General features: G+C 35.8%; 1 protein-coding gene across 2 annotated transcripts in view; it reads left to right on the top strand.

The window, feature by feature from the left end:
- The window catches only part of LOC138710564 (gastrula zinc finger protein XlCGF57.1-like), a 63,410-nt gene that overhangs the window by 14,082 nt on the left and 21,942 nt on the right, over window positions 1–27,386 (top strand). The window contains exons 4-5 of one of the 2 annotated variants that reach the window (XM_069841546.1): window positions 1,201–1,277; window positions 10,074–11,153. In XM_069841546.1, the coding sequence (XP_069697647.1) occupies window positions 1,201–1,277; window positions 10,074–10,905 (909 nt within the window). In that variant the 3' untranslated portion in view covers window positions 10,906–11,153. Of the gene's footprint in view, window positions 1–1,200; window positions 1,278–10,073; window positions 11,154–27,386 lie in introns of those variants that run through there. The other variant, XM_069841547.1, reaches the window with a different exon arrangement.

Below are 27,386 nucleotides of genomic sequence, written 5' to 3'. Positions count from 1 at the left end.
TACATAGGATATTTCACCATTAGAGACAATAAATTTTTAATCATATTATTTCTCAAAAGTATTGAATAACAACACTATTGGTTACTTTGTCTTAAGACAAACTAAGAACTATGTTAGTTTAATAATTTTTTATTTTATTTTAAATCCACCACCAACAGAAGCAAGCTTCCAATTATAGGTGGCTTACATGGATACATATACAAAATACATAATAAGAAAAAACAAATCAAACAACACAAACGAAAGAAAGAAAATACATACCGGTAATAGATGCTAGAATATAATATTGCAGTTAATATAGTGCCAAATGTCAATATAATGTAAAATTATTTTAAAATTAGAGTAAAAAATATTATAATACACTTCTTCATAATTTAAATATCTAAGGAAATACAATTCTTTTTAATATTGTATGAAATTTTTCAACCGTTAAACTGAAATCTAATTGAGAATCACAGTTTAAAGGCAGAGAGTTGTAAGTATTACACATAACAAACAACGGATAGTTCTTGAAGAAAACAGTTCTAGGAATTGGAATAACAAAAGGTTGCCTATGACGTAATTCTGTTCTTTTTACATTGAAATGAAGGAATTTAAGAAAATCACAGTTATTCAATATACCGTTAACAGTCTTAAAGAGTAAAATTTGACTATTTATTAATCGTCGAGATTTTAAAGTTTTATAATTAAATTAAAAAGCCAACTGATTATATGAAATTTGCTTTTCATAAGACGACATGTAATGTTTTTTTAAAATATAAATAATGTAAAAATCTTTTCTCTATTCTTTCTATTTGCATCTGATGGGACTGGAAATGAGGTGACCATATTACTGACGCATACTCTAGCTTACACCTAACTAGAGTTTTATATAGAGTATCAATAATAATAATGATATTCTTAAAGTGAAAGTCATAGTTCATTTTCAGCAGTTGAAATGACTTAGTGGAAGTTATTACTAAATATGTGGAATAGTTGTCCTTACTTTCCTCTCTCTAGCTCTCCCAAAAGCACCAGTTCATTGCTACAGCACTTCAAAACTTGCTGCCCTAAGGATGTACAGTAGATTGTGGTATAAAACGACCTTTAAAATTAAAAAATGTTACGCAAGAAATTTAAAAATACAATAAGAGCAGTACATTTTTCTTAATGCCTGTATTAAGTAGAATCTGAATTTAATGAACTTTTATTTTGGTAAAGGAAATGTCATGTGCTGCTGAGACAACAGAAGAAACAAAAGCTGGAGCACAGGCAAAACAGAGCACACCAACAAAGACGTGAGTACACTTTTGCTTCACATTTTCGAAAGGAAAGTTTATGAAATAATGCATGAGTAATTGTGAGAGAAAAACGTAATGGTATCAAATTAATGTATGAATAGAGACTATATTTTTTGGTAATAGCATAACACGTGAAATTTTCCATGGTTACTTTATTTATTACATTTATCCTTCTGGATATATAAAATGCCATACTGAAGCAAAACAAACTCCGAAATAACGCGAAATTTGAATCATAGTGCGATTGTATTCAATATTGATAAAATATGTGTTTGTGACTTTTGTTTCTGTTAATTTGTCAATTGTTTCGCAACACCAATATTTTACTATCTTTATGACTATCGAAAGAAAGATTGATTTCTTTAGTCGACGAAAAAAAGATTGATTTCTTTAGTCGACTGCAGCAAAAATTGAAGAATGTTATATGTAACATAAATGCTTATCAAGCTTAGTTTTTATTTTGGTGATGCTGATTATCATGTTATATGATACTGGTAAATGTAAGAAAAAAGTTTTATATTAAACAATTCACAATACATTTATGTGACAACTTATTTCACGAAATACCCACCAAATTGACAGTTAATTTCACAAAATACGGACCAAGCTAGTGACAGGTTTCGCTCCGAAAACACCTATTTTTTTTTTCACCAAAAAATATGGTCCCGATGTATGAGGCATAGTAGTCTCAAACTATAAATTTCGTACTATAATTTAGCAGTAGTGGTACTAGTTTTTTCAGTTCATGCAGTATGTTTTCCAATCTGTTTTTTCACTATCCTTTCTAATCCATTTTCATCCATTATTTTATAAATGTCATCTCTCAACACTTGCACCTGCCATAGTGCCACGTTTCCTTTGACCAGGATGAACCCATTTCACAACTTTACAGAATGACCTAGATGTGAGCATCCTTTTCACACATCCATTCTAGGTGAACTATTTAGTTTGATATGAGATTTTATGCTTTCATAGTGATTGTATTCCTAGAAATAAAGTTGTGATTGATGTTACCTGCTGCCTCATGACAGGAGAGCACATTGTTGTCACACCTCCTCTTACTTGCTGTTGGTCTTCAATTGCGAAATGCCTAAATCATCTTCGTTCAATATTTTGTGTACTATATTTGTAATGTTCTTTAGATCAGAGTTCTGCTCCTGGTTGAGTAGGACGTATGGCCTTAACTCTACCAGGTTCAATAAAACCATTATTATTGTTATTACTTTCTACTTGATTATTTAATGATGCTGTATCAACTATTCGGTTATTTATCATCAATGAGATTGGTGATAGCGAGATGGTATTTGGCAAGATGAAGCCGACATTCGGTATACATTACCTGAAATTCGCTTTATGGTTGGGAAAAATCTCGGAAATAACCCAACCAAGTAGCCTAATCAGGCCAAGCGGTAATCAAACCCATGCCTGAGTGCAACTCTGGATTGGCAGACATCATCATCATCATCATCATCATCACTATTGTTTTCATTCGCTTATGCAATGAATATTTCAGATTTTTAAAATGATGTATTATTTTGCAATATCTATTACATTTCCTCCATTTCTTCGAAAATTTTCTTCGGTGTTACACACAAACCAGTGAGAAGCATGTAGCTACAACTCTCGTCACTACCACTATATGGCGTTTAAGTTGTATTAGCAAGAGATGGTACTGATGCTGAACATTCAGTGTTGTCAACTTACCATTTTTTTCCTAGATATAGTAACAGATCGTAAGAATATGAGTAACAATGGGCAAGTTTATTTGAAGAGATGATTCACTAATGCATACTCTGTTTGTCAAACATGGAGATTTTTGACACAGCTAATCAGTTGGTTGGTATTCAGCTAAAGCTGGAAACAAAGAAATACTGTACTGGAATTGGCAGAACATTTCAAAGGTTCCCTTCCAAAATTCAGGGAGTATCATTTGTTTGATGAATGGTTTGAGTTAAAACAAGTGTGCAAGGACTTACACTGAGCAAAAATGTTACAAGTTAGCTTTAGGATTTCAAGATTTCTTGTATATTATTGTCAATTGTTGCAACAGTTCCAAAATCTACAGCTACATATAAACATGGTTTCAGTTGTGTGAATGAAATAAAATCTCCTCACAGAAGGATGCTAATATTTGGAACAACAAACAATTTTATAACTTGCAGTGTAGGCTTTCACGGCCGGAGTCTATAGATGTAGATTCATTTTCCGGGCTGAGAGGCCGTGGTCTATTAGTTGGTTTTATACCAGACGTTTCGTCTGCAACTGCGGCAGACATCTTCAGTGGAGTGGTATCTGAGGTCGCAAGACTCTTCTCGGCGTACCTGAGGCAACTGATCCTGTGGCTGATTGTGCGGGCGTATTTATAGTGCGGCTCGCAGGCCAAGGCCTGTTGTCGCTGCGGTCCGCGCCGCTTTGTTCGCTGCTCCCGTTCTGGGTTCCGTCCTTTTGTTGTAGTGTCTTCTTATCTGTTCTGTTTAGGACTGGGTACCAACACTTGTTCAGCTTTACGCCTTCTTCCTTGCGATTAAAGTTGTTGTTATGTTTATGTATTTCGATCGCTTCTCTATGTAAACGGGGGAAGAAGTGCGTCGTCGTGCTCAAGATGTCCGTGTCCTTGAATCTTATGTTGTGATCGCCCTCTTGACTATAACTATTAGCATGAATTGACCATCTGTCACAACCTTTAACCCAACAGAATATATTCAAAACTGGTTTGTCAATAAATCACGCCAGCCTACCTTTAAGATGCAGTAAACCAGGTACTTAAGAGAATGGGCATGTAGATTTTTTGGCAGGCCTAGAAACATTCCAGGGGTTACAGTGTTTGCAAGGCTGTTGCAGTCTCCACAGTGTGTAGTAACAATGGCTACTTCACTGGAATTTTAGGTAGTACTGATAAACAGTGAACACTTTTGCTAATCGAAATAACAGATTTTCGTCTGTCATTATTTCTTTATTTATTGTATGTCTTGGAAAATTAGCTACCTAACACAGTTTTGAAAGTAATTCGATTTTGGGTATAACTTAAGTGAAATAAATCTTGCAAATAAAATGTACACAGATTTAATAATAATCGAGTCTGAACCTCATTACTGCTCAAGTTTCAAATACATTTTGAAGTCGTAGGTTCATTGAGTTAAATTATTAGAATATTTATGCCTAGAGACAGGAAAAATACTCGTGTATATATAGTATATATAAAGTTTTACTTACATCATCCACCCATATGAAACCTATTATGTAGACCAATTTACCTACAGAGTCATTGCTCAGAGTGCGCCATAGGAGACTGGTCTATGCTACACTCACAATGAGATGAGATGAGGATGGAAATTTGTTGGGATGTCACTGGAGAATCGGACCTCCTGGAAAAAAGGGCTTGCCCAACACAGGATTATAAGTCCAGTGCTCAAGCCACTAAATCACCATGGCAGCCAAACACAGGCAAAATATGAAATTTAATATTCTAAATCATTCCTGCTAGCTGGGTGGGAACAAGGATTTACACGATTCATGGTGTGTATGGTAGAATGCAATTAATGCCAAAAAAAGTTTCATATTTGTTAATAACTTAGTAAAATTGTTATAAAAAAAATTCATATTTTGCGCGATTTTTCCCGTAACTGCCACCAAACCAGGCTTTACAGATGTTATAAGGAGATAATGGAGGTGTTTTTCAGAAGACGCTGGAAAAACCCAAGCCTCCCAAGTCCAGCAAAATTCCGGGATTGCCCAGGACAAGTGAAATCTCGAAATTTCCCTTTAAAATCATTCAATTCGTAGCTTCAATGAATTTGAGAAACAAAACAAAATAAGTGGTTCCTATTCCACCTTTGCTCATTCTTTCGAATCCTGTGAAAGTCTTTTCACTGTAGCTTTGTCTACTCTTGTACATGTAAATTAGTGTTTTAAGCTGTTTCAACCATCAGTTTTGCTGTTTACTTAATTTCTGCTCTTTTTGCAACATAGGATTTTCATTATACAAAACAATATTAACTGAAAAAAAATATATTGAAGTTACTACTGCTGATTTTAATCAGTTTTGAATCCAAAGAATGTTCTCTTCAGTATAAAATATCGAATTACCTGTTTTTGTATTCAGGTAAGAATTTGATGATGCTGACCATTTAATTATAAAGATTTATTTTATCTTACTTGGTAATATATTAAATATAGATGAAACTATACAGTAATATCTAAAGGTATTATTTTGTAAATAATGATGTAAACCTGCTGAAAATGGTTTAGGAACGAAAATATTTTCATATTTTGCCGGTGTCTATTTATGATCATAATTGTGACTGCTGTCTTGAAAAATATGGAATTTTTAGACTCCTGCTTAAGAGCTTCTTGAGCACACTATTGATTTTAAATTCCAAATGATAACTAGTAATAATTATTAAAGATTTAAATAAAAATGAACAGTTCGGCCTTTTGAAATACTATATTTGACTGAAAATAAATTTTCACTTACTCTTGCAATTGTGTTTTTCAGTTCGGTAAATAGTTCTCTCATTGCCTTAGATAGAGTCATACAGTGCTGAATGATAACACATTGTAATGCTATTTGACATTATACTTTTCCCATTTGCTGTGTTTTTTTGCATGCAAGACATTGTTCCCCCTTCATTCATGTTTACAGCAAAGAAATTGCATGCATGATTTGGCATCATATATGCAATAGGCTTTTTGTTTACCATCCATGGAGCCAAACCTTGTGCAAAAAGAGTGTTATAGCATTGAATACATATGACTCACTGCGTTTACTTCTCCGTTGACAGCAGCTACTGTTGAGGTTTCATGTAGTGCAGCGCACAGATATGCATAGGAGTTGCATAGTATGCATTGGAATATTGCAAGACACTCCACCTGCTTGCATGTTGGGTCGAGCCTAACATGGTCAAGCATATTACGTTTGTAATGGACATGTTTACCTCTAGTTTATTACCACACTCAAGGCTACACTAATACTGTTCTCATACACTGTAATTTTAAAATGCTAGTTGGCATGACATTCAACAGAACTTTATTAGTAAGTTCGAATAATTTTACCAACTTTATCCACTTCTGTTACATAATGTCGAAGTTCATGAAATTCATAAAAATGTCGTAATATGTGGTGAAATCACTTTACCGCACTAGTGTGATTAAGTGACACGCAGTGATTAAGTGAAATATATGAAATGTAATTTATTTATTGAACACATTAACAACAAATTTTTCATAATTTGCTGCATTGTCAATATCAGAGGCAACATTTTCATCATATGTATCACTCATTTTTCCAGTGTTACAAAAATTATGACAAAATGAAAATTGTCTCCTACTAATTTCTTTATAGTGACATAGTTACCGTAACTAATGTCAATTCAGTTGTTTTAATAATCTCATAAGTGAAATCCTGTTGCCTCTCGGCCTTAGGTCTCATTTGACAAATTTTCCATTTTTGTACTGCCATATGTTATATTGCGATACTTATATCGTAAATAATATTATTAATCATCCAATTATATAAGGAACAAGAGTACAATAATCATTCATTCATAATCCATCGAACCTGTAGTTCCAGATCAGAACATAGGTACTCCCTTAGTTGGAGGTTTCAATACCTGCAAGGAATTTAATTGCTTATTTGCTGACGGGGACAGAGAGACAAGTGGTAAGCTCATTGTCTCAAATGCCACGTAGTATGCAATTAAGGTATTACTAGGACGCGAGAGAGGAGAAATTTAGTTCAGAGGCTCTATTAGTAATTTAGGTTTGGAGGTCTTTAACATGTAAGAAAACTCCAACATGGGACACATAGATTAAGATCTCCCCCCCCCCCCCCCCCAGAGAACTTGTGCTCCAGATTTTTGCATTCTGAAAAAATCCATCTACCCCAATCGGGTTTGTCCCCATAACCCTTGGGGCTAGAGAAAAGTGAAAATTACAGTATACTACAAGGTGGTTATAATTAAACTGGCAGCATTCAACATGGCACATAGGAGGTGAAACCTCGTAGATATGCTAATTAATCAATGCACTCGCGAATTATGCCAAAAAATAATTCGTTCCAAGTCTGTGTTTACATTCTAAAACCATTTCCCATATTAATGGACAAGAGAGTCGAATATTTTTAAAGTCACTTTATGCAAGCCTAGCATATAAATGGTCTTTATCCCTATTTCATTTTTCATTCTCACTTTCGTACTTCATTTGTACTCCTTGTAGAAGTTTCAACTTCGATTCATCTTGCCCTTCATATTCCACATTACAGTATTTTTGGCAGTGTATCACTAGCATCGAGCATGAGAAGTTCGCTCTAACTGACCAAGTATCACACCCATCAAGTCGAGCAAACTGCTCTCATTGCCTTATACTATCTAGATCTTCCAATGCAGCCCCCTGGTGTGCAAGCTTCTCATATTGTGCATGATTTTCCATTGTTGCTTTTGAGTTTCCCATCATGTGCTGCAACTTAACACCTTCAAAATTTTGGATCTGCATATAATGCTAATGTAAGAGGTATGGAATACAATAAATGAAAATATGTAAGAAGGCAGGCTTGATAAACTGTTCACATACTTGTAAACTGTCCACATGATTGCATTGTGTTTATAATTTTTTGTACTAACTTTGGTGTTTCCTGCTACATCATCATTTAAGATCAGAGTAATTAGCTTGGAGTTCTGTCTTCAGATTTGTTATATTAACTTCGGACAAGTGGTATATAATTTCAAAGATATATACATTAATTCTCTGCTGTTGATTAGAAATCAAATCTCCGTCATATTCAGTATGTTGTGTTGATGCCATAATATATTGTCACAGAAACATCAGAGAAAATATATGGGACATTCAGCACTGATTTTAAATTGAGCTTTGGTGTTTATTTTCCATCACACTTATCCATGTCGTCTTTGAACAAATTACAACAATGTAATCAAATTAAATTAAATACTGTTATTGAAAACAAAGTGTTTAAAGAATAAATATGAACAAAATGAGTTGAAATTGTAATCTTTACAAAATAGGTTCATCTGAGAATATTCTGTTAAAAATCAGAGTTACTCGTACAATAGCCTATATTTCAATTTCTTGTAACAATAATTATGAAGCATTATATCATGAAATGCAAAGCACTCCTCACCGAAAAATTATTTCACAATAAGCACTGATTTTACTGTCTTGATATATGTAACATGTTTTTCTTATCAGTCCCCAGTAAGTTTATGGGAGCAAACAATCTTACATCACTTGCATTTGTAACAGGGATACATGTTAAAAGGCACTAAGTCAATTCTTGACGAAATGGACATTTTGATGGATATTTTAAGTTCTCTCTGGATTAATTAAAGGATGAAACAAACCAATTATACTTTCTAGTTTAGTATTATCATGGTGAGTGATTTGTAAACCCAACAGAAAACTTTAATTTTATTAAGCTAGAGAACAGTTTTCTTCGATTATCACAATATTGAAAGAAATGAGTGACATATCTTTTAATAGTGACCAATTCATATAATGAACTCTGACTTATTTAAATTTGGAAGCTGGTCATCAAGAATTTTGAACAGATTCACCCTGATTTCATCTAAATGTTTTTATTTAAGAATTTTCTTCAATTTACTACCGGTATCTTCTTTGAAATTGAGAACATTTGATATAGTAGGAGTTTCCTTCACAGTATGAACTATTTTAAGAACATTGTACAGGGTGTTCCAAAATGAATATCGGGGTTTCAAGACTTTGTAGTATTTATTACATTTAACGTACAATTATAAATAATACACCAAATGAAAGAGCAACTCAAACAGTTTTGCTACAAGTGCTCAATGTGAGCACCATTAGTCACACGGCACACATCGAGTCGATAAGAGAGTTCTTCCCAAACCTTGATCAGTGTGTCTGGAGTAATTGTTGCAACAACTGCTTCAATCCTCTGTCTTAAGTCTGGTAGGTCAGCTGATAGCGGAAGTACATACACACGAGCCTTTATGAATCTTCAAAGGTAAAAATAGCATGGAGTAAGACTGGTGAACGTGGAGACCATGTGAAACAAGCTCTGTCATTCGGCCCCTGTAGGCTGTAGAGCTTGTAGCAACTGCAAACGATAAGGATGTAGTTGTAAGCGTTTCCTTAAAATTCTCCACACAAACGTTGTTGGAAATGCTAATTCCCGACTAGCCTTCCAAACAGAATTCTTGGAGCTATGTGTGAAAGACTCTCTCACTTGTTCAACGCGCTTTCTAATGGCAGAGAGAGGAAACAGCGCATGCACGTGTGTTCGTACAAAACTGTTTGAATTGCTCTTTCATTTGGTGTATTATTTATAATTGGACGTTAAATGTAATAAATACTACAGAGCCTTAAAACCCCAATACTCATTTTGAAACACAGTGTATTATATTCAGTATCGCCTCTAACATTGTCAATGTAGCGAATTCCAGTGCCACCAACTGTGACGAGACTAATATACTAAAATAGTTGATGTTTCCAGTTTTGTTTTATCAGTCACCAATTTTGAAATAAGAAAAAAAGTATATTCTGAAGATCTCTTTCGGGACAATGGGATGCTTTAGCAAAAGAAGGGACTTTTCTACATTTTACAAGAACCCTGCTTACAGATTGTATAACATTAAGTAAATATATAGGCCTATATATTTTTAAAAATTATATAGCAGTCGTTTCAATTAACACGAACTTTTACTGTAGGGAATGCTCTTAGGAAAAATTAATATGATTAGACAGTGGACCACCTGTTGAAGTATCTCAATATTTTCCTCGCCAATTAAGTTTCCATCATTACAGCTGGCACAACAGTACTGACGCTGTCTCTACAGGAGTGCAGAAGAACTGTGACAAGATTTTATCAAAATGCAGTGACATGAGCAAGCACTGCATTTCTGATTGTTTGGAGTGCGGAATTAGTAAAGGGAGTGTGAGAAATATGCCTGAGCGGATGACTTACAAGTGCGACACCTGTGGGAAAGAATTTTTCCGCAGAGGACATCTCGTTCAGCATGTGCGAATTCACACCGGAGACAAACCGTTCAAGTGCGTCATCTGCGGAAGAGGTTTCACTCGAAAAGTTTATGTTGCAAAGCACATTCAGTTTCACGCCGACGAGGAATCTACAAACTTTGAGAGCAATGGAACTATGCCATTGGACGGCGAAGCTCTCAAACACATCCAATCGGGGGAGAAGCCTTTCAAATGCAAGTTTTGTGGACAAGAGTTCTTTCATAACGGATCTCTCGTCAAGCATGTTAGAATCCATTCTGGGGAGAAGCCTTATAAGTGCGAGATCTGTGGAAAAGGCTTTCCCGTTCGGAGAGATCTCGGGAGACACGTACGAATTCATACCGGTGAGAAACCATATCGGTGTGAAACTTGTGGGAAAGGATTTTCTGATAGTGGCAATTTTTATAGGCATGTGAGAGTACACACCGGGGAGAGGCCTTACACGTGTGAGACCTGTGGGAAAAGTTTCGCAGGAAATGGAGATCTTGTTAGACATGTGCGTATTCATAGTGGAGAGAAACCGTTTAAGTGTGAAACTTGTGGACGAGGGTTTTCGGACAGAGGAAATTTCCTGAAACATATGCGAGTTCTTCACTCTGGAAGACAGCCCGTTAAATAGGACTACAATTTGGCGCACCTGCAGTTGGTGCTGTCATTTCCGGCCAGTTGTACATTTTAAGATTCTGTTAAACATTAAATTATTTTAAACCTGTAATTTCGTTCTTCTGATGGTTGTATGCTTTATAGGCTCCCATCCTTATGCAAACAATCAAAATTAATGGTTTGAGGAGAAATTTCCGGGCTTTTACCGTGTTGTTTGGTGTTAGTGGCTGATGTTTCGACAGCTGTGTTGTGGTCATCCTCAGAGCCGCGGATAAGGAAATAGTGTGTGAGCTGGTATATATATATATATATATATATATATATATATATATATATATATGGGAATCTCAATGGGAGAGGACAGTCCTCTATATATATATATATATATATACACACACACAAGCTCACATACTATTTCCTTATCCACTGCTCTGAAGATGACCACAACACAGCGGTCGAAATGTCAGCCACTAACACCAAGACAACGCAGTAAGCCCGAAAGTTTCTCCACAGACCATGTACACCAGTCGTGGAAGCCTACACGAACAGTCAAAATTTATTGATACTTAAAATGGTCTGGTATACTCAATTTTTTTTTTTTATTTACTCGTGTATGTATTCCAGTTTCATCTTCGTATTCCAGTTACAGTCATAATTACGACTTTCGTAGAAAAATTGTTAATTTCCTTTCCATATTCTAATAAAAATGTGGCAGTGAATGGAAATGCGCACAGATGTATATTTATGGTTATTTATACATGGTTGGTATCTAAACTGATCTTTATTTCACCGTCCTTAGGAACCTAAACAATGGCTTCCTTCACAGCAGTGACTTGAAAGTTTTTAACTCTCAGAAGTGAATACATTTTTTTTAAATCACTCTTCATAACTGCCAATACATTAGCAACAATAAAATCCATTCATTCAATTGTTTATAACTCCACAAACAACACATTACAAAAAAAGGCCTACAATTTAAAACTAAATTTCGATACCAGTAAGAATAAAATGGTGAGAGTCAACAGATTTTATGTGCTTGTAGAAATTATCACCTTCAGCTTCGCCTCAGGCACTAAAGTTTCCACTCGCAGATAAAGTCTAATTTTACACTCTTATACTATAAATTATTATTTTATATATTCTAGTATTTTCTTCTAGTATAGTATTGAGTCACTTCTTTCCTGGCAACTAGAATTGTAAGCATTCGTGCATTGTGGACACAATTTTTAACATTGAAAGAATGACAAATATTCACTTAGCAGGTGATATGATGTAACCCATAAACTGATTGGCATTTGCCATATGTCGTAGTACTTAGTTTACTTTTGTACATCTGTTGCATGAAATTCTGGCCACATTTTTTTCTCTCTTCCTTATTCTAACTTGTATCTGCATGGAACTTCCACAAGTCCACTACTATGAAGTAACCATTAACATATCTGACAGTGAAACGAGCGGGTCCAGGTTCAAATCCTGGTTGGGACAAGTTACGTGATTGAGATTTCTTCTGGGATTTTCCCTCAATCCATTAGGAGCAAATGCTGAGTTACTTTCTGCGCTAAACTCTGGACCCATTTTTATGGCATTATTGCCTTCATTTCACTCAGACGCTAGATAACTACCACAGTTGATTAAATGTTGTAAAATAAACCAATTAAAAAACTTCCATGAGTGGGCAGTGAGTTGTGAAGTCTTCTATGAAATATGTTACTTTGCCTGTTAATTCACTAGCTTTCAACGTGTATATTTTTGTATTCTTCTACAGTCCCTCTGAATCAGTTTTGTCTCAAATTTTTATGCAGTTTCAGAATTGTGCAATATTTGCATTGAATATCTTTGTTGCAGCTCCTAGGAATAACTATTTTAGTCGTTGTATATTTATAGCTGCCATTGGCCTCTGACACGAACTGCAATGGAGGGAAGTGAGCTCTGTAACATGAGTTCTCAAATGTGTGAAGTTCTTCAGTATTTCAAGTGATTCATTCTTTTTGTTTCGTGTTCGTCAGTTACCATCTTCCTCCTTTACTGAATACCATTTATGTTGTCCTTTCCATAATTTTGAGGTCGTTCCTAAACTTCAACTTAATTAGAACATATTTTGTCAGTCTATACTTCATTTTTATTTTTCAAATCTATTATGCTTTTAAACATAACAATAGATTGAGGACTAATTCACTGAAGTTCAGAAGATAGCCTAATCTTCAAAGTACCATTCTTTCCCTTGCTGCAGTTAGAGCTAGGTCAGTACAGCAGAGATGCACGCAGAAGACTAAAAGTTTATGAAATGCTGTAAATAATTATAGTATTATATCTGCAGTGCTTGGGAAAAGTGGCATAAGTCAGTTTTCACAAACATTTTTTATTAATTTATTGGCAACTTATGGAACATCTGCTCACTTGGGAAAAGAGACATAATTATTTCTCCCATTACAATAATTCATACAGAAGAAAATCAAATCAACATAAACCAGTGTGAATACAGTTTTTTCCCTTCTCCTGTAAAATTAACATTTTTGACTTGTTGTGCCACTTTTCCCGAGAACTACAGATATAATTATCACTTTTTATAATTGCATAGGGAAACTACCAGCAACTTTCAAAACTGTTGTGGATTTAGTGAAGGAGAAAAAATCTGATGACAGTGAGGCGAGTGAATTTGCAGACTATTGAAAGCCAGGGAATCATCATCATCATCATCATCATCATCATATTTTAGCACGGAACATTTTACTTCATACCACTCACAACATTGTCCACAATGGGTGTTGGATGAATGCCACCCATAGTGCATTCGTTATTTAGAAGCTTCGTTTGTTCATTCATGACCCAGATTATGCGTTGATCGAATGGAATGCACAGCTTATGCTTTTTATGTTGGAGGAGATCCATCTTCATTTGTTTTTACAAGGTGTGTTTGAAAAACTCATAGCCTGACACACAAATGGCATTGAAAACGTGTCAACGATGCTGCCATTGTTAGGGACTATTTTACATTAGTTCAAGCAGAAAAAATCACAATTTTCTGTTGACTACATTTTGAATAGTTCTATTTTGAAGTTAGTGCGCCCAACAGATGGCAAACATGGAAAATATGAAGCTTTTTGTGCTATCATTAAATATTTCGTAAAAATAGAGTGAAATTAAAGTAGGAATGGATACTACACTGGGGGAATTTGCTTCAGCGTTTTCGACTATGAAAATATGGACGGCACTATTTAAACATGATCGAGAGAGTGTAGGAGACTACTCTCGCAGTGAATGTCCAGTAACAGCAACTAGTGAAAAAATCGTAGTAAAATTGACGATATGGTGTTGAATAACCATCGACTGAAAGTGCGGGAAATTAGCGATTAAGGGTGTTTGAGAATAAGGTTCTTAGGAAAATATTTGGCGCTAGGAGGGACGAAGTTACAGGAGAATGCACAAAGTTACATAATGCAGAACTGCACGCATTGTATTCTTCACCTAACATAATTAGAAACATTAAATCCAGATGTCTGAGATGGGCAGGACATGTAGCACATATGGGCGAATCCAGAAATGCATATAGAGTGTTAGTTGGGAGACCGGAGGGAAAAATACCTTTGGGGAGGCTGAGACGTAGATGGAAGGATAATATTAAAATGAATTTGAGGGAGATGGGATATGATGTTAGAGACTGGATTAATCTTGCACAGGATAGGAACCAATGGCGGGCTTATGTGAGGGTGGCAATGAACCTCCTGGTTCCTTAAAAACCCTAAGTCAAAGTAATATCTTTATACAAAGGGAATAATGTTAAAAACATTGATTTGCTGCAAATCTGTGATTTCGGTATATCAGATGAACTATGAAAAGATTGACGTGAAGCATTTTTTAACGAGTAATAGCTTGACAAAATATTAAATTGAATTTTAGTTGAATGAAAAAAATTATTCGTACACAAACAGAGATGATTTATAAATGTGGGGAGTATGAAAATATAAATAGTTGATTTAACATAGTAATCTAATTCCAATGTAGTTAACTGTGGTATTTCCTAGTGAATCCTTGTAATGACATATTTTTCACTACATTTTCCAAGAACTCATTGGCATCATACTAATGTGTGAATCGTTTCAGCTATCAATTGCAAGGTCTCATGGGATGAAGAAGCGATTGTGAACTAGTTAATGAGATGGCTGTGCTTTGTTAAATTTAAATGTGGGGAGTATGAAGACAAATGAAAAGAAATATCGAACTTTTATTTCAAATCCCAGACATCCTTACAGGTCCAGTCATGCATAAAATAACAGTCATGAACAGTGTAAACATTTTATGCAATTATAGAGATTCAGTGAAGCCCTTGTTACTTTTATTCTTCAATTTTAGTTTAAAAAAAACTTCTAATTTTTGGGATTCGTTTTATTCACCAACAAATGCGGTATTTCAAAAGTACCAGACAGACCATTAGGATATCTGTAAGAAAATAGTTTCAAGGTAATCTTAAATTCGTATTTTATACTTATTATTTATATTTATTGATATTTTCACATATTTCAACTTTGCAATTGATTACAGTAACCATATGTATGTTACTTTACAATTAGAAACAAAAGGAGTTTTCGTCTGAGATTTAATGTTATAAATACACAGGTTGTAACTTTAATAATGGCAACTATTTATTTACTACGAATCTGTGAAACTTCTACAGTCCTTCAATGTAATAACCAGCATTGTTTACAACTCGTTGCCAGCGATGTGGAAGTCGTAGTATCCCTGTAGCAGCTCCAGTTCTGTTGATGTTTCTGGTGGAGCGATCTATTGCCTGCAGAATATCGGGAACAGTCCGGAATCGAACGTCACGAAGTGGTTCCTTCATCTTTAGGATTAAGTCATAATCACAGGAGCTTAAGTCCAGTGAATGTGATGGATGAAAAAGCACTTCCCAACCCCAGTGATGGTACAAATCAGCTACAGGGTGTGCCGTGTGCGCCCTTGCGTTATCCTGCAAAATGATGAGAGGGTTCTGCAAAACGTGTGGACGTTTTCTTCGTAACGCTGGTCTCAGATTTTCCTCCAAAAATTTACGGAAATACTGTGCATTAACATTCTGTTTCTGCAGGACGGTATGTGGTAGGATATCGCCGTCACAGTCATACACAACAACCAGCATAACTTTCACATTCATAGGGGTACGACACACCACTGTTTTGCGTGGTGACCTGTAATGACGCCACTCATTTGACTGGCGCTTAAGTAGAAGTTCGTATGACCTGGCCCATGTCTCATCAAGGGCAACAATACGCTGTAAGAAGGCATCTCTTTCACGATCATAACGCTCCAAGTAAGTTTGAGTGGTGTCATACTGTGTCCATCGCTGTGCCTCCGTAAAATCCCAGGGAACCCACCGAGATGCAATTTTTCTCATTTTTAGGCGATTCTTTAGAATACGAAACACAGTCATACGCGATATTTCTACCTCCTGGGCTAACTCACGTACTGTCTGTCGTCGATAGTTGTCTAATAGGGCAGAAACACCTTGCACTTCCTCTTCACTAACATTCGGACGACCTGGCCTCTCGTTGAAGGCTCGAACCCACCTCGGGACAGTCCTGTATGGTAACGTCATCTGTCCACATGCCTCAACAAGACCGTCATGACATTGTCATGCTGTACGACCAAGCATAGATTGAATTTTCTGCGCATGCGCTGTGAGTCGGACAGAAGAGTCCTTTTAGGGGGAGGAGGGCAGACATAGACTAACATATGTTAGAAGTGACAACAATTAACTCAGTCTCGTTTCGCTTTTACAGCAGTGTTGCCACTATTAAAGATACACCCCACGTATTAGTTATATCCATCCTAAATCTTCTTCTTTTATCTGATGAATATGTACAATTTTTATTTGAAAGGGCTACCTACCCCCAGACATGGAGGACTTTGATTTTCTGTCAAAGATTTCTCCCTTAACTGAAATGTTCCAGTTTAGAGGCATCATAACCTCATCTTTCATTCTCGTCTGTCTGCTATGCTCTGAGTGCATTGCTCAGAGACTGCGATGAGGAAATTGGAGTTGGTATTTTTTTGGAAGAAATGCTGGGACATTTCTTGATATTTATTAGGTTTATCTATTCGCCATCAAGATCATACCAACCATCAGTCTCGAGCAAATGAATAACTGCATCAGTAGATCTTAGGGAAACACTAAAAATAGGTAGGTAAAACTGATATTACAAAACATATTTCCAAAACTGACAGCTAAACCTGGATATTCAGAAAAGTAGATAAAAGAAGAACCGAAATTTCATATTAGGAATTCAATGGTACCGAAGATAATGACATGCCCACGTAAAAAGAATGCTGTTGCATATTATCTGGATTGAAGACTGGATATGAATCACTATTGCATTTCCAGTAACTCCTTAGTCTCAGAACAGGTCGAGAAACTCAGTTCTTGATGTGGTAGGAAAATAGATATTTCGTGAAATGTTGTTTTGGCCTTTATTACATTCAACATAAAGCTCAGCTCTTTTATACCATTTAACGCTGGTTCTTTGAAAGATGTGTAGAATTACGAATGAACAGTATCTAAGCCATTGGCATAGCTCTGTTGGCTAAGGCGCTTGCCTACCGATCCGGAGTTGCACTCGGGCGTGGGTTTGATTCCCACTTGGGCTGATTACCTGGTTGGGTTTTTCCGAGGTTTTCCCCAACCGTAAGACAATGTCAGGTAATCTATGGCAAGTCCTTGGCCTCATCTCGCCAAATATCATTTCACTATCACCAATCTCATTGACGCTAAATAACCTCGTAGTTGATACAGCGTCGTTAAATAATCATTAAAAAAAAACAGTGTCTATCACTGCATTGCTGGTCCCTCATGTTGTGGTAGGTCAGTCTGCAAAAATTATAAGTAGCTGAGTTCTGATAGTTATGCTAGTAGTTCATGCAAGCCAAGGAGACAACACGGATTACTACTGCTCAAAAGTTTGATGTAAATTATTGGTGAAAGTTAAATTTCTGGATGGCATTTGGAGTTTCTTCCTCACATATAGTGACAATTCAGTATCCCTTGAAGCATGCCTCATCCAATACAGAGATACAATAGCAAATTTTGATCTGTTGCTAGAGATACCTAATTTTCGCATAGAATGGGTTCGCAAAATACGGCTTTAGTTGTCTCAAGGGAACAACTGGATAATATGCACTGTAGATCAACATCGGTAGCTGATGTTGCTCGTTGGCCACTAGTCACCGGACCGTACCGAGCCGTGTCAAGCAAAAGATAATCGAAATGACGATAGTAAAATTCGCGACTATATTCTTAAATAATTCACTCCCTTAGTCAAGTGCAAAGTTTATGCAGTACAACTGCGGTGTTTTGAATGCACCAAAAGAAAATGAAGATGTAGTAAGATCTTAAAGTAAGTTATCACAACGAAATAAAGGGGTAATATCGTTCAAATGAAGGAAAGTAAATTACCAGTTAATGTTCACTAAAGCATTAAGTACATAATTATGACCGCGTTGCCGTTTTATTTGTGGTTTAGAGAAAATATTTCGACTTTTACGATGAAAACTTTTAGCTGCCATGAAATTATTCGCTGCTTTCCTCATATTATTGTTTAACAATATTACGAAACAAAAACTGTCATAAGGGTCATGACCAACAGAATCATCTTGGCTGTCTGCGAATGCGCGTGCTTGGTTAATAAAAACTTAAATTAACCAAACCTAACCTTCGTATAATATGCAAAATATGTAACCGGAGCAAGAAGGGATCGTCTTGATTTGATCTGGAATGTACACACGAAAATAAATTCAAGTGAAGATAACGCTGCTATCGCATGAGAGGTCCGCGCTTGCGCCAAAGCAAGACTGTTCTTGTCGCGAGACCCTCACATAAGTCACGTAATCTAATCGGAATATTTACGGAAATACATCTTGTCGCTAACAGTGGTGCTATCTCTCAGTAATATTCAGAACAAAGCAGGTAGAGAAAAAAAAAATTCTCCTTCTAACGACGCAACACATCAACGTCATGTCCTTATGTTGGCGACATTGTGTATTTAGCTCAATTTGGTCGTAACCGTAACGGCACGGTTTAAAGCTACTAGCAAATTGTCCATTTTAGTGGTCTCAAGCCCTTCCAGGTCAAAATATTTTATGCTTAAACTCGCTAAAATATGCGTGAATCAACCTTGGACGCATGGTGGGCTTAGGTTGCATCAGTCTAAAACTGCTGTGTATTTCTAGTCTTATAACTCCGATTAATAATTATTTTTATTTCATAATGAGTACAAAGCTGTGTTGGAGTAGGGAAAAGTTCCGACAACTAATAGACAAAACGAATTGCTCATGAAACAGAACAAACTTGCACAGACTTTGTATCTGTTTGTTCCTACTTCCTGTTTCCTCATGCTCAAGAGACAAGACCCCATAATTCTTATTCTGTAAGTTAATAGAGTGGTGCAATCACCGAGATGACGGGGAGGGGAATCCCCTCATGGAGACGTTACAGATTATTTTGATAAGCTAAGTGATGCCAACCCTTTGGCAATCAATTAAGATTAAAGGTTAATTAAATGAAAAACCAAATAATAATTTTGTGCGTCCAAAACCCCAGATTTGCCACTAGACTTCCCTTAAAAACATTAGAAATTTGACATATCGCTAAATAACATATTTTGGCTTCTGAAAAACAGATCTGGTGACACCCAATTGGCAACACTGATATCATCCTGTACAATCCAGATCCAGACGGCCGTGACAGAAACCGGGAAACATCATATGTGGTTTATATAATTTTTTGAACTGTGAGTGCATATACCGGTAAATAACTTTTAAATGACAGTTAACAGCTAGTTGGACATTCTTTTTCTCTCGCAGTTGGATTATAGTCGTTAAGTTTTGGTAGACCTATCTCAAAGTTACCAGCATGAACGAAAATTCATTAATTGCGCGGGAGAAACAATCTTGTAAGGTAGTAGTGTGGCCCACTTTTTAATTCACAGCTAAAATTTTCGGACTTTTCTCATTTATAAATGCTCTAGATATGTGTATACATATATTCATACAGGAATACATACATATATACAGAGACATACATACGTAAGCTACATTACGAGACATCCCTGTTCTCCAGGAACAGTCTCCGAATTCATACTCTTGTTCCTAATGAAATGTGTTCCCGGCTTTTAATAAATTTACTGGCTTGTTCTGTTTTTAAACGAAATTTTATTTTATTAGGCTATTGTTAAGTCCTTAAGATTATAGATGTTAATAGTTATATCTTAGTGGAAAGGAGGAAACAGGCAAAATTGAAATTCTTACAGGATCCAGTTGAGGTAGGCCTAAATAGAGATAATTATTTCAATATAAGACGGGAAGCAAATCGTACGCTTAAGAATAAAAAGAGAGAATACTTGAAGGAAAAACTGAATGAGGTAGAAATAAATAGTAAGAATAAAAACATTAGAGATTTATATAAGGGCATAAAGGAATTCAAGAATGGATATCAGGCAAGGGTAAACGTGATCAAGGATGAGAATGGTGACTTGCTTGCAGACGCTCATTCAATCCTGAACAGATGGAAAAACTATTTTGGACAACTACTAAATATATATAGGCCAAATAGAAATGATCGGGACGAAATTGAAATACAAACTGCTGAGCTATTTATACCCGAATCCACACTTTCTGAAGTCGAAATTGCGATAGAAAATCTAAAAAAATTATAAGTCTCCAGGGGCCTGTTTCTCAAACCTCATGGACTAGTAATACTAGTCTCTACAGTAGTAATATTAGTTTATTTTACAAGCAGTGGCGTCTTCTGGGGGTGTGCGGGTCGTGCGCCAACGCCCAAATAAAATTAGGAAATTATGGTATTATTCTTTTAATCCGTATAAAGTACATTACATGAGTGTTTTTCTTTAATAATGATTATTAACGCTTCAACTGAACTGCTACTGCTATCTATCGTCTAGCGGCCTAGCCTAGCAGTATGAACCGCGCTAAACTTTGCCATGGCGTTGCAACGAGTCACTGGCTGTCTAGAGACTCATTGCGCTTGCGCCCACTCACTCTCTCCCTCGTCTTTTAGCTCCTCAGGACGTTGAAACTACTTCCAACGCCACACGCCGACGCCAGTACTGGCATGAGCAGTTATCGCTGATGTTGCGTATCGTTTTAAGATGGCTAGTGAAAGAGTTGTACAAAAACTATTACATAGTCCTTTTTCATCGCTTCCTTACGCACAGAAAAAACAAGTTATTGACAGCGGCAGACCATGTCCTAATTTAATAATATCAACGTCTGTAAAAGGCAAATGTGGTGCTACTGGAACTGGAAGGGGGTTTGAGAGACATTTTCGGAAAGAGCTCTATGAGATTTCAAGCTGGCTCTGCGACTGTGATGTAGTGAACAGATTTTATTGTTGGACATGTTTGTTATTCTCAACAAAGAAAACTGTTTGGAATCAGCAAGGGTATGGTGATTTAAATCACCTTAATACTGCTGTGAAGAAACATAGTGAGTCAGAAATTCATCTCTCTAGTTTTTTAACGTTCAACAGATTTATTGCATCCCCTACTAGAATTGACGTTCTTCTGGATTCTCAACGAAAGGTTGAAATAGAACTGCATAACGAAAAAGTAAAAAAGAACAGGGAAATATTAAAGAAATTGATTAATGCTGTTTGCTATTTAGCGAATCAGGAACAGTCATTTCGAGGCCACGAGGAAAGTTCAGAATCTATAAACAAAGGAAATTACGTGGAATTTCTTCTTGCAAGTGCCGAGTTCGATTCACCATTGAAAGAACATTTACTAACGTCTACAGTTTTCCGCGCTACTTCGGCAAACATTCAAAATGATTTAATCAATTCAGTAGCCGATGTTCTGAGAGATGAAATCTACAACGAAATCCAGAATACAGATTTTGTGGCTATTATGCTTGATGAAACATCAGATGTAAAACTGTATTTCGTTATTTGTCAGTTTCACAGAAGAAAATGGTAGAACGGTTTCTTGGGTTTCGTGACGTGAGCGCTGACAGAACTGCAGCAGCTCTTTTTGATCATGCCAATGAAGTAATGGAACAATATAGCTGTGGGGATAAACTAGTCGCTCAAACATATTATGATGTTGCTGCCGTGATGAGTAGTCACCTCAATGGACTTCAAAGCAAAGTTTTGGAAAAATATCCTAAAGCTCTCTTTACGCACTGCTATGCTCATGTTATGAACCTAGTACTTCAACAGTCATTAGAATGTAACAAGGACCTAAAAGTATTTTTTTCCGGTCTTAAATCACTGCCTACATTTTTTTCTCGTTCTTCTAAGAGGTTACATGAGCTTTCAGCATTCATGTCCCGAAAGTTACCATCATTGTCTAATACCCGATGGAATTTTACCTCTAGACTTATCCATACAGTCAGTGAGAATAGAGAAGCGTTGATAATGTTCTTTGAACATGTTAAGGAAAGTGGAAACTTTGATCATATAACTGCAATGACCGCAAATGGATTTTCTAGCTTCCTCAAGGATTTCCAGAACATATTTTTAATAAAGATTCTATCTAACCTACTTGCTTTTTCGGATGTTTTGTTCACTATACTCCAGTCTAAAAATGTTGATATTTTGTATGCCAGTAGTAAAATTACAGAATTTCAACAGCAGCTGCAAAAGGAAAGAGAGAATTTCGAAGCAGTGTGGTCTTCTATTCATAATACTGTGGAAGATGAAGAGGTGATTGAAGTAAAAAAGAGGAGATTGAACACTGAGTCACAGCGAGATTATTTCAAGCGACTTTATTTCGAAATCATTGATAATGTTAGCAACCAGTTAACAATTAGATTTGCATCATTTGAAAAGCTACAGTATTTTAATTTGATAAATCCAACAAAAATGGCCCACTTCAATAAAAGAGGAAACTTCCCTAATGATTTATTAAATAGAGTGCAAAATATTTATGGTAGTGTTTTTAATGTAAGCAAACTCCAGAATGAACTTCACGTATGGTACGGTATGCTTCTAATGAAGGGACAGACAAAACGCCAATTCAAATTGTAAATTATCTATTGGACATAAATTTAATGAGTGTATTTACGGAAATATACAAATTAGCATTGCTAGTCTCAACAATTCCTTGCACTACGTCATCTGTGGAGAGGTCATTCTCATCATTGAAGAGGATACACACCTACTGCCGCTCCACTCAAACACAGAACCGGATGTCTAACTGAAGACTTATCTCAATCGAGAAGGAATTACTTGCCAACTTACGAGAGGACAAATCCAGGTTCTACGAAGCAGTAATCAAGAAATTCTTGCAGAAGGAAAGGAGAGTGGATTTCGAATTCAAATAACTGTGAGTAATGAGACAGCTTTAGTGTTTTTGATTTTTAATTAATTATATTTATATGTTGTTTAGATTTATCTTAATCGATGTTTACTCTCTCAGCTTGATTCAATTTTACTGATGTTTCAAAATTAGACGAAAATTTACGCTAATTACCTTTATGAATGACTTTCCTATTATTTGTTCACAAAAAATGTGAGGGAATGTGTAAAGGTTAATAAAGTATGTTTTATTTAATTTTTTTCTTTGCCAACGCCTTAAGATCAAAGTCAGGAGACGCCACTGTTTACAAGTCTGTGTTTCTAGAAACTACAAGGGTAAAGTAGTAGTTACCAGTTCACGGACTAGTAATATTGGTCGATTTCACCAGTTCATAAGTGATTCTGTTTCTCAAAATGCTAATCTAGTTGATTATACTAGTATTCAACAGGAATATTGCTGCAAGACTCTAAAGACTGGTGATTCCTATATTATCAGTTACCAGTGACAACCTTTCTCAGATATTAAAACAAAATATTGCGGTTATGTGGTTTCGTGATTCTGATTGAAGTGATGAAGTTGTTATGAGAAGAGCTAAAACTATATAGAGAAAGAACAAATATTATTCCTTTAAAGGAGCATTGTTTAAATATAATGAAAAGTTTAGGTAAAGTGCTGAAAAGCTTGAAGAGTTGTTAAATGTAGTGGGACCTGTCATAACAAGGCAAACAAATAGAAGTCATACATTATCAGCAAAGCTTCAAATACAAATTGCTCTACAAATCGGGATGTTGATTATTTTCCAATGCCATCAGGTCTTTCTGTCCTAGACCAGCAAAACTTTCAGAATTCTTTACTAATAATCTAATACCAATTCATCAACTGCACTAATTTTTAAGTCAGTAATTTTTGCTGACTCTCCTCCTCCACTGCCAGTTCTTCTGATATTGTTAGCTTTAGCCTACAAATTAAATATAGAACGACAATAATAATTATGAATATATCAAATTTAAAACTAAAAAAAAAAAAAAAAAAAAATTAGCGAATTATTCATCAAGTCATAAGTGACATTCATGTCGGAAGTAGATCCACTAGTGAATTTGAATTGGTACTTATCGAAGTTGCTTTTTTAATGTTGGGCCAGTAAGTGTCCCTAACGTATGCATAATCTTTGTTCTGAGGCATCCGTTCCCTAGCCTCACACATTACAAAATTTCTTGTCATTTCGTTTACTTCATCATTTTTTGTTAATGTGCTTTAAAAATCACCGAATAGTGTATCCTTTGATTTATTAATCATATTGAGTATAGTTAATTTGCTTTTGATTGATGGAATTTCAACCGAAAAGAGAAATCAAAACCAAAACAAACAACTTAGCTTTCTAACCTCAAATCACAATATCTACCAATGGCTATAAACAAAAGAACTCAATCAGCTGACTAGTGAAACAGATCATGTGACTAGTGAAAAATTGTCACAAGTTACTAGACTGGTAAAATAGTTTGAGAAACAGAATCTACTAGAGCTGGTGAAATATACTCTGGTAACTAGTAACTGGTGAACTACTAAACTAGTATTTTTGAGAAACAGGCCCCAGATATCGATCAAATTCCAGCAGAATTAATACAAGAGGGTGGAAGCGCATTATCTAACGAAATGTATAAGCTTGTACTTGCTATTTGGGAAAAGGAAATTGTACCAGAATAATGGAAGGAGTCCATTATCGTACCTATCTTTAAGAAGGGGGACAAGACTAACTATAGTAACTTTCGAGGAATATCACTTTTGTTGATGTCGTACAAAATTTTGTCCAATATTCTTTTGAGAAGATTAACTCCGTACGGAGATGAAATTATTGGGGATCATCAGTGTGGTTTTAGGCGTAATAGATCGACTATTGATCAGATTTTTTGTATTCGACAGATATTGGAGAAAAAATGGGAGTATAAGGGTACAGTGCATCAGTTATTCATAGATTTAAAAAAGGCATATATGACTCGGTTAAGAGAGAAGTTTTATATGATATTCTTATTGAATTTGGTATTCCCAAGAAACTAGTTCGATTAATTAAAATGTGTCTCAGTGAAACTTACAGCAGAGTTCGTATGGTCAGTTTCTGTCAGATGCGTTTCCAATTCACTGTGGGCTAAAGCAAGGAGATGCACTATCACCTTTACTTTTTAACTTTGCTCTAGAGTATGCCATTAGGAAAGTCCAGGATAACAGAGAGGGTTTGGAATTGAACGGGTTACATCAGCTGCTGGTCTATGAGGATGACGTGAATGTGTTAGGAGAAAATCCACAAGCGATTAGGGAAAACACGGGAATTTTACTGGAAGTAAGTAAAGAGATAGGTTTGGAAGTAAATCCCGAAAAGACAAAGTATATGATTATGTCTCGTGACCAGAATATTGTACGAAATGGAAATATAAAAATTGGAAATTTATCTTTTGAAGAGGTGGAGAAGTTCAAATATCTGGGAGCTACAGTAACAAATATAAATGATACTCGGAAGGAAATTAAACACAGAATAAATATGGGAAATGCCTGTTATTATTCGGTTGAGGAACTTTTATCATCCAGTCTGCTGTCGAAAAATCTGAAAGTTAGAATTTGTAAAACAGTTATATTACTGGTTGTTCTGTATGGTTGTGAAACTTGGACTCTCACTTTGAGAGAGGAACAGAGATTAAGGGTGTTTGAGAATAAGATTCTTAGGAAAATATTTGGGGCTGAGAGGGATGAAGTTACAGGAGAATGGAGAAAGTTACACAACACAGAACTGCACGCATTGTATTCTTCACCTGACATAATTAGGAACATTAAATCCAGACGTTTGAGATGGGCAGGGCATGTAGCACGTATGGGCGAATCCAGAAATGCATATAGAGTGTTAGTTGGGAGGCCGGAGGGAAAAAGACCTTTAGGGAGGCCGAGACGTAGATGGGAAGATAATATTAAAATGGATTTGAGGGAGGTGGGATATGATGATAAAGAATGGATTAATGTTGCTCAGGATAGGAACCAATGGCGGGCTTATGTGAGGACGGCAATGAACCTCCGGGTTCCTTAAAAGCCAGTAAGTAAGTATAGTTATACCTATCATAAAACATTGTAATAAGGGATTGGTGCCAGCAGATGACAGACAAAATTGTTTAACCGTTCCACTGTAACGGACGGGACAGAGAGTTCTCTCTTCAATACAAAGTAGTAATTTTGTAATAGGCCTACATTCTTCAAAACTAAATTGTCATAATTTTGTACAATCCAGTAGATAGGCCTGTACTTTCACTCTGTCAAAAGTGGAAGCAGTATGTAGGCCTATTATGAAGCAAGATGAAAATTCATAATTTCATTATGTTACGGTCGTTACACAAAAATTTAGACATCCATCTCACTACTACATATTTAAGGTGAAATTTCTGTGAATTTATTTAAAGTTAGTCAAGGCAATGTGAAGTATAGCATTCTTTAATTATATATTTGAACATAGCCTACTTAAAACTTTAAATAAAAAAAAAATACATTTCCCCCCCCCCCCAGAATTTATTACTCTCTGTTACGTAACTTAAGTGAGAGAAAAGAAACTGGATGTAATGGACGGGACAGATTATTTAAATTTAAACATGTATTATACAGGGTTAGTTAAAAGTCCCACACCAAGTAAATAACTTTTGAAGCATGTGATTCAGTGACATGAAACTTGGTGTGTGGGATAACCATATACTAAGAACTCACTAGTGGTATTACCGAGTCATCCTTCACTTCAAGCATGTAGAAAATATAAAAAAGTGAACTTTGAGAGATAAAATTCTTTTAACATTTCGATTTTTAAGCTTATTATTCCATATAATTGAATTGAAATGCATTTTTATTAAACTTTAAAGAATTGTACTTACGCTCATTTTGGTGTGGAATGGGTGTGTTAATACCTGATACAGTTCACACCTGTGGAGTAACGGTCAGCGCGTCTGGCCGTGAAACCAGGTGGCCTGGGTTCGAATCCCGGTCGTGGTAAGTTACCTGGTTGAGGTTTTTTCAGGGGTTTTCCCTCAACCCAATACGAGTAAATGCTGGGTAACTTTCGGTGCTAGACCCCGGACTCATTTCACCGGCATTATCACCTTCATTTCATTCAGACGCTAAATAACCTACATGTTGATATAGCGTCGTAAAGTAACCCAATATAATAATAATA

Source organism: Periplaneta americana, chromosome 12 (assembly GCF_040183065.1).
Source record: "Periplaneta americana isolate PAMFEO1 chromosome 12, P.americana_PAMFEO1_priV1, whole genome shotgun sequence".
Classification (NCBI taxonomy): Eukaryota; Metazoa; Arthropoda; class Insecta; order Blattodea; family Blattidae; genus Periplaneta; species Periplaneta americana.
Note: the sequence above shows the minus strand (reverse complement) of the source record. Positions and strands in the feature narration are given on the sequence as shown.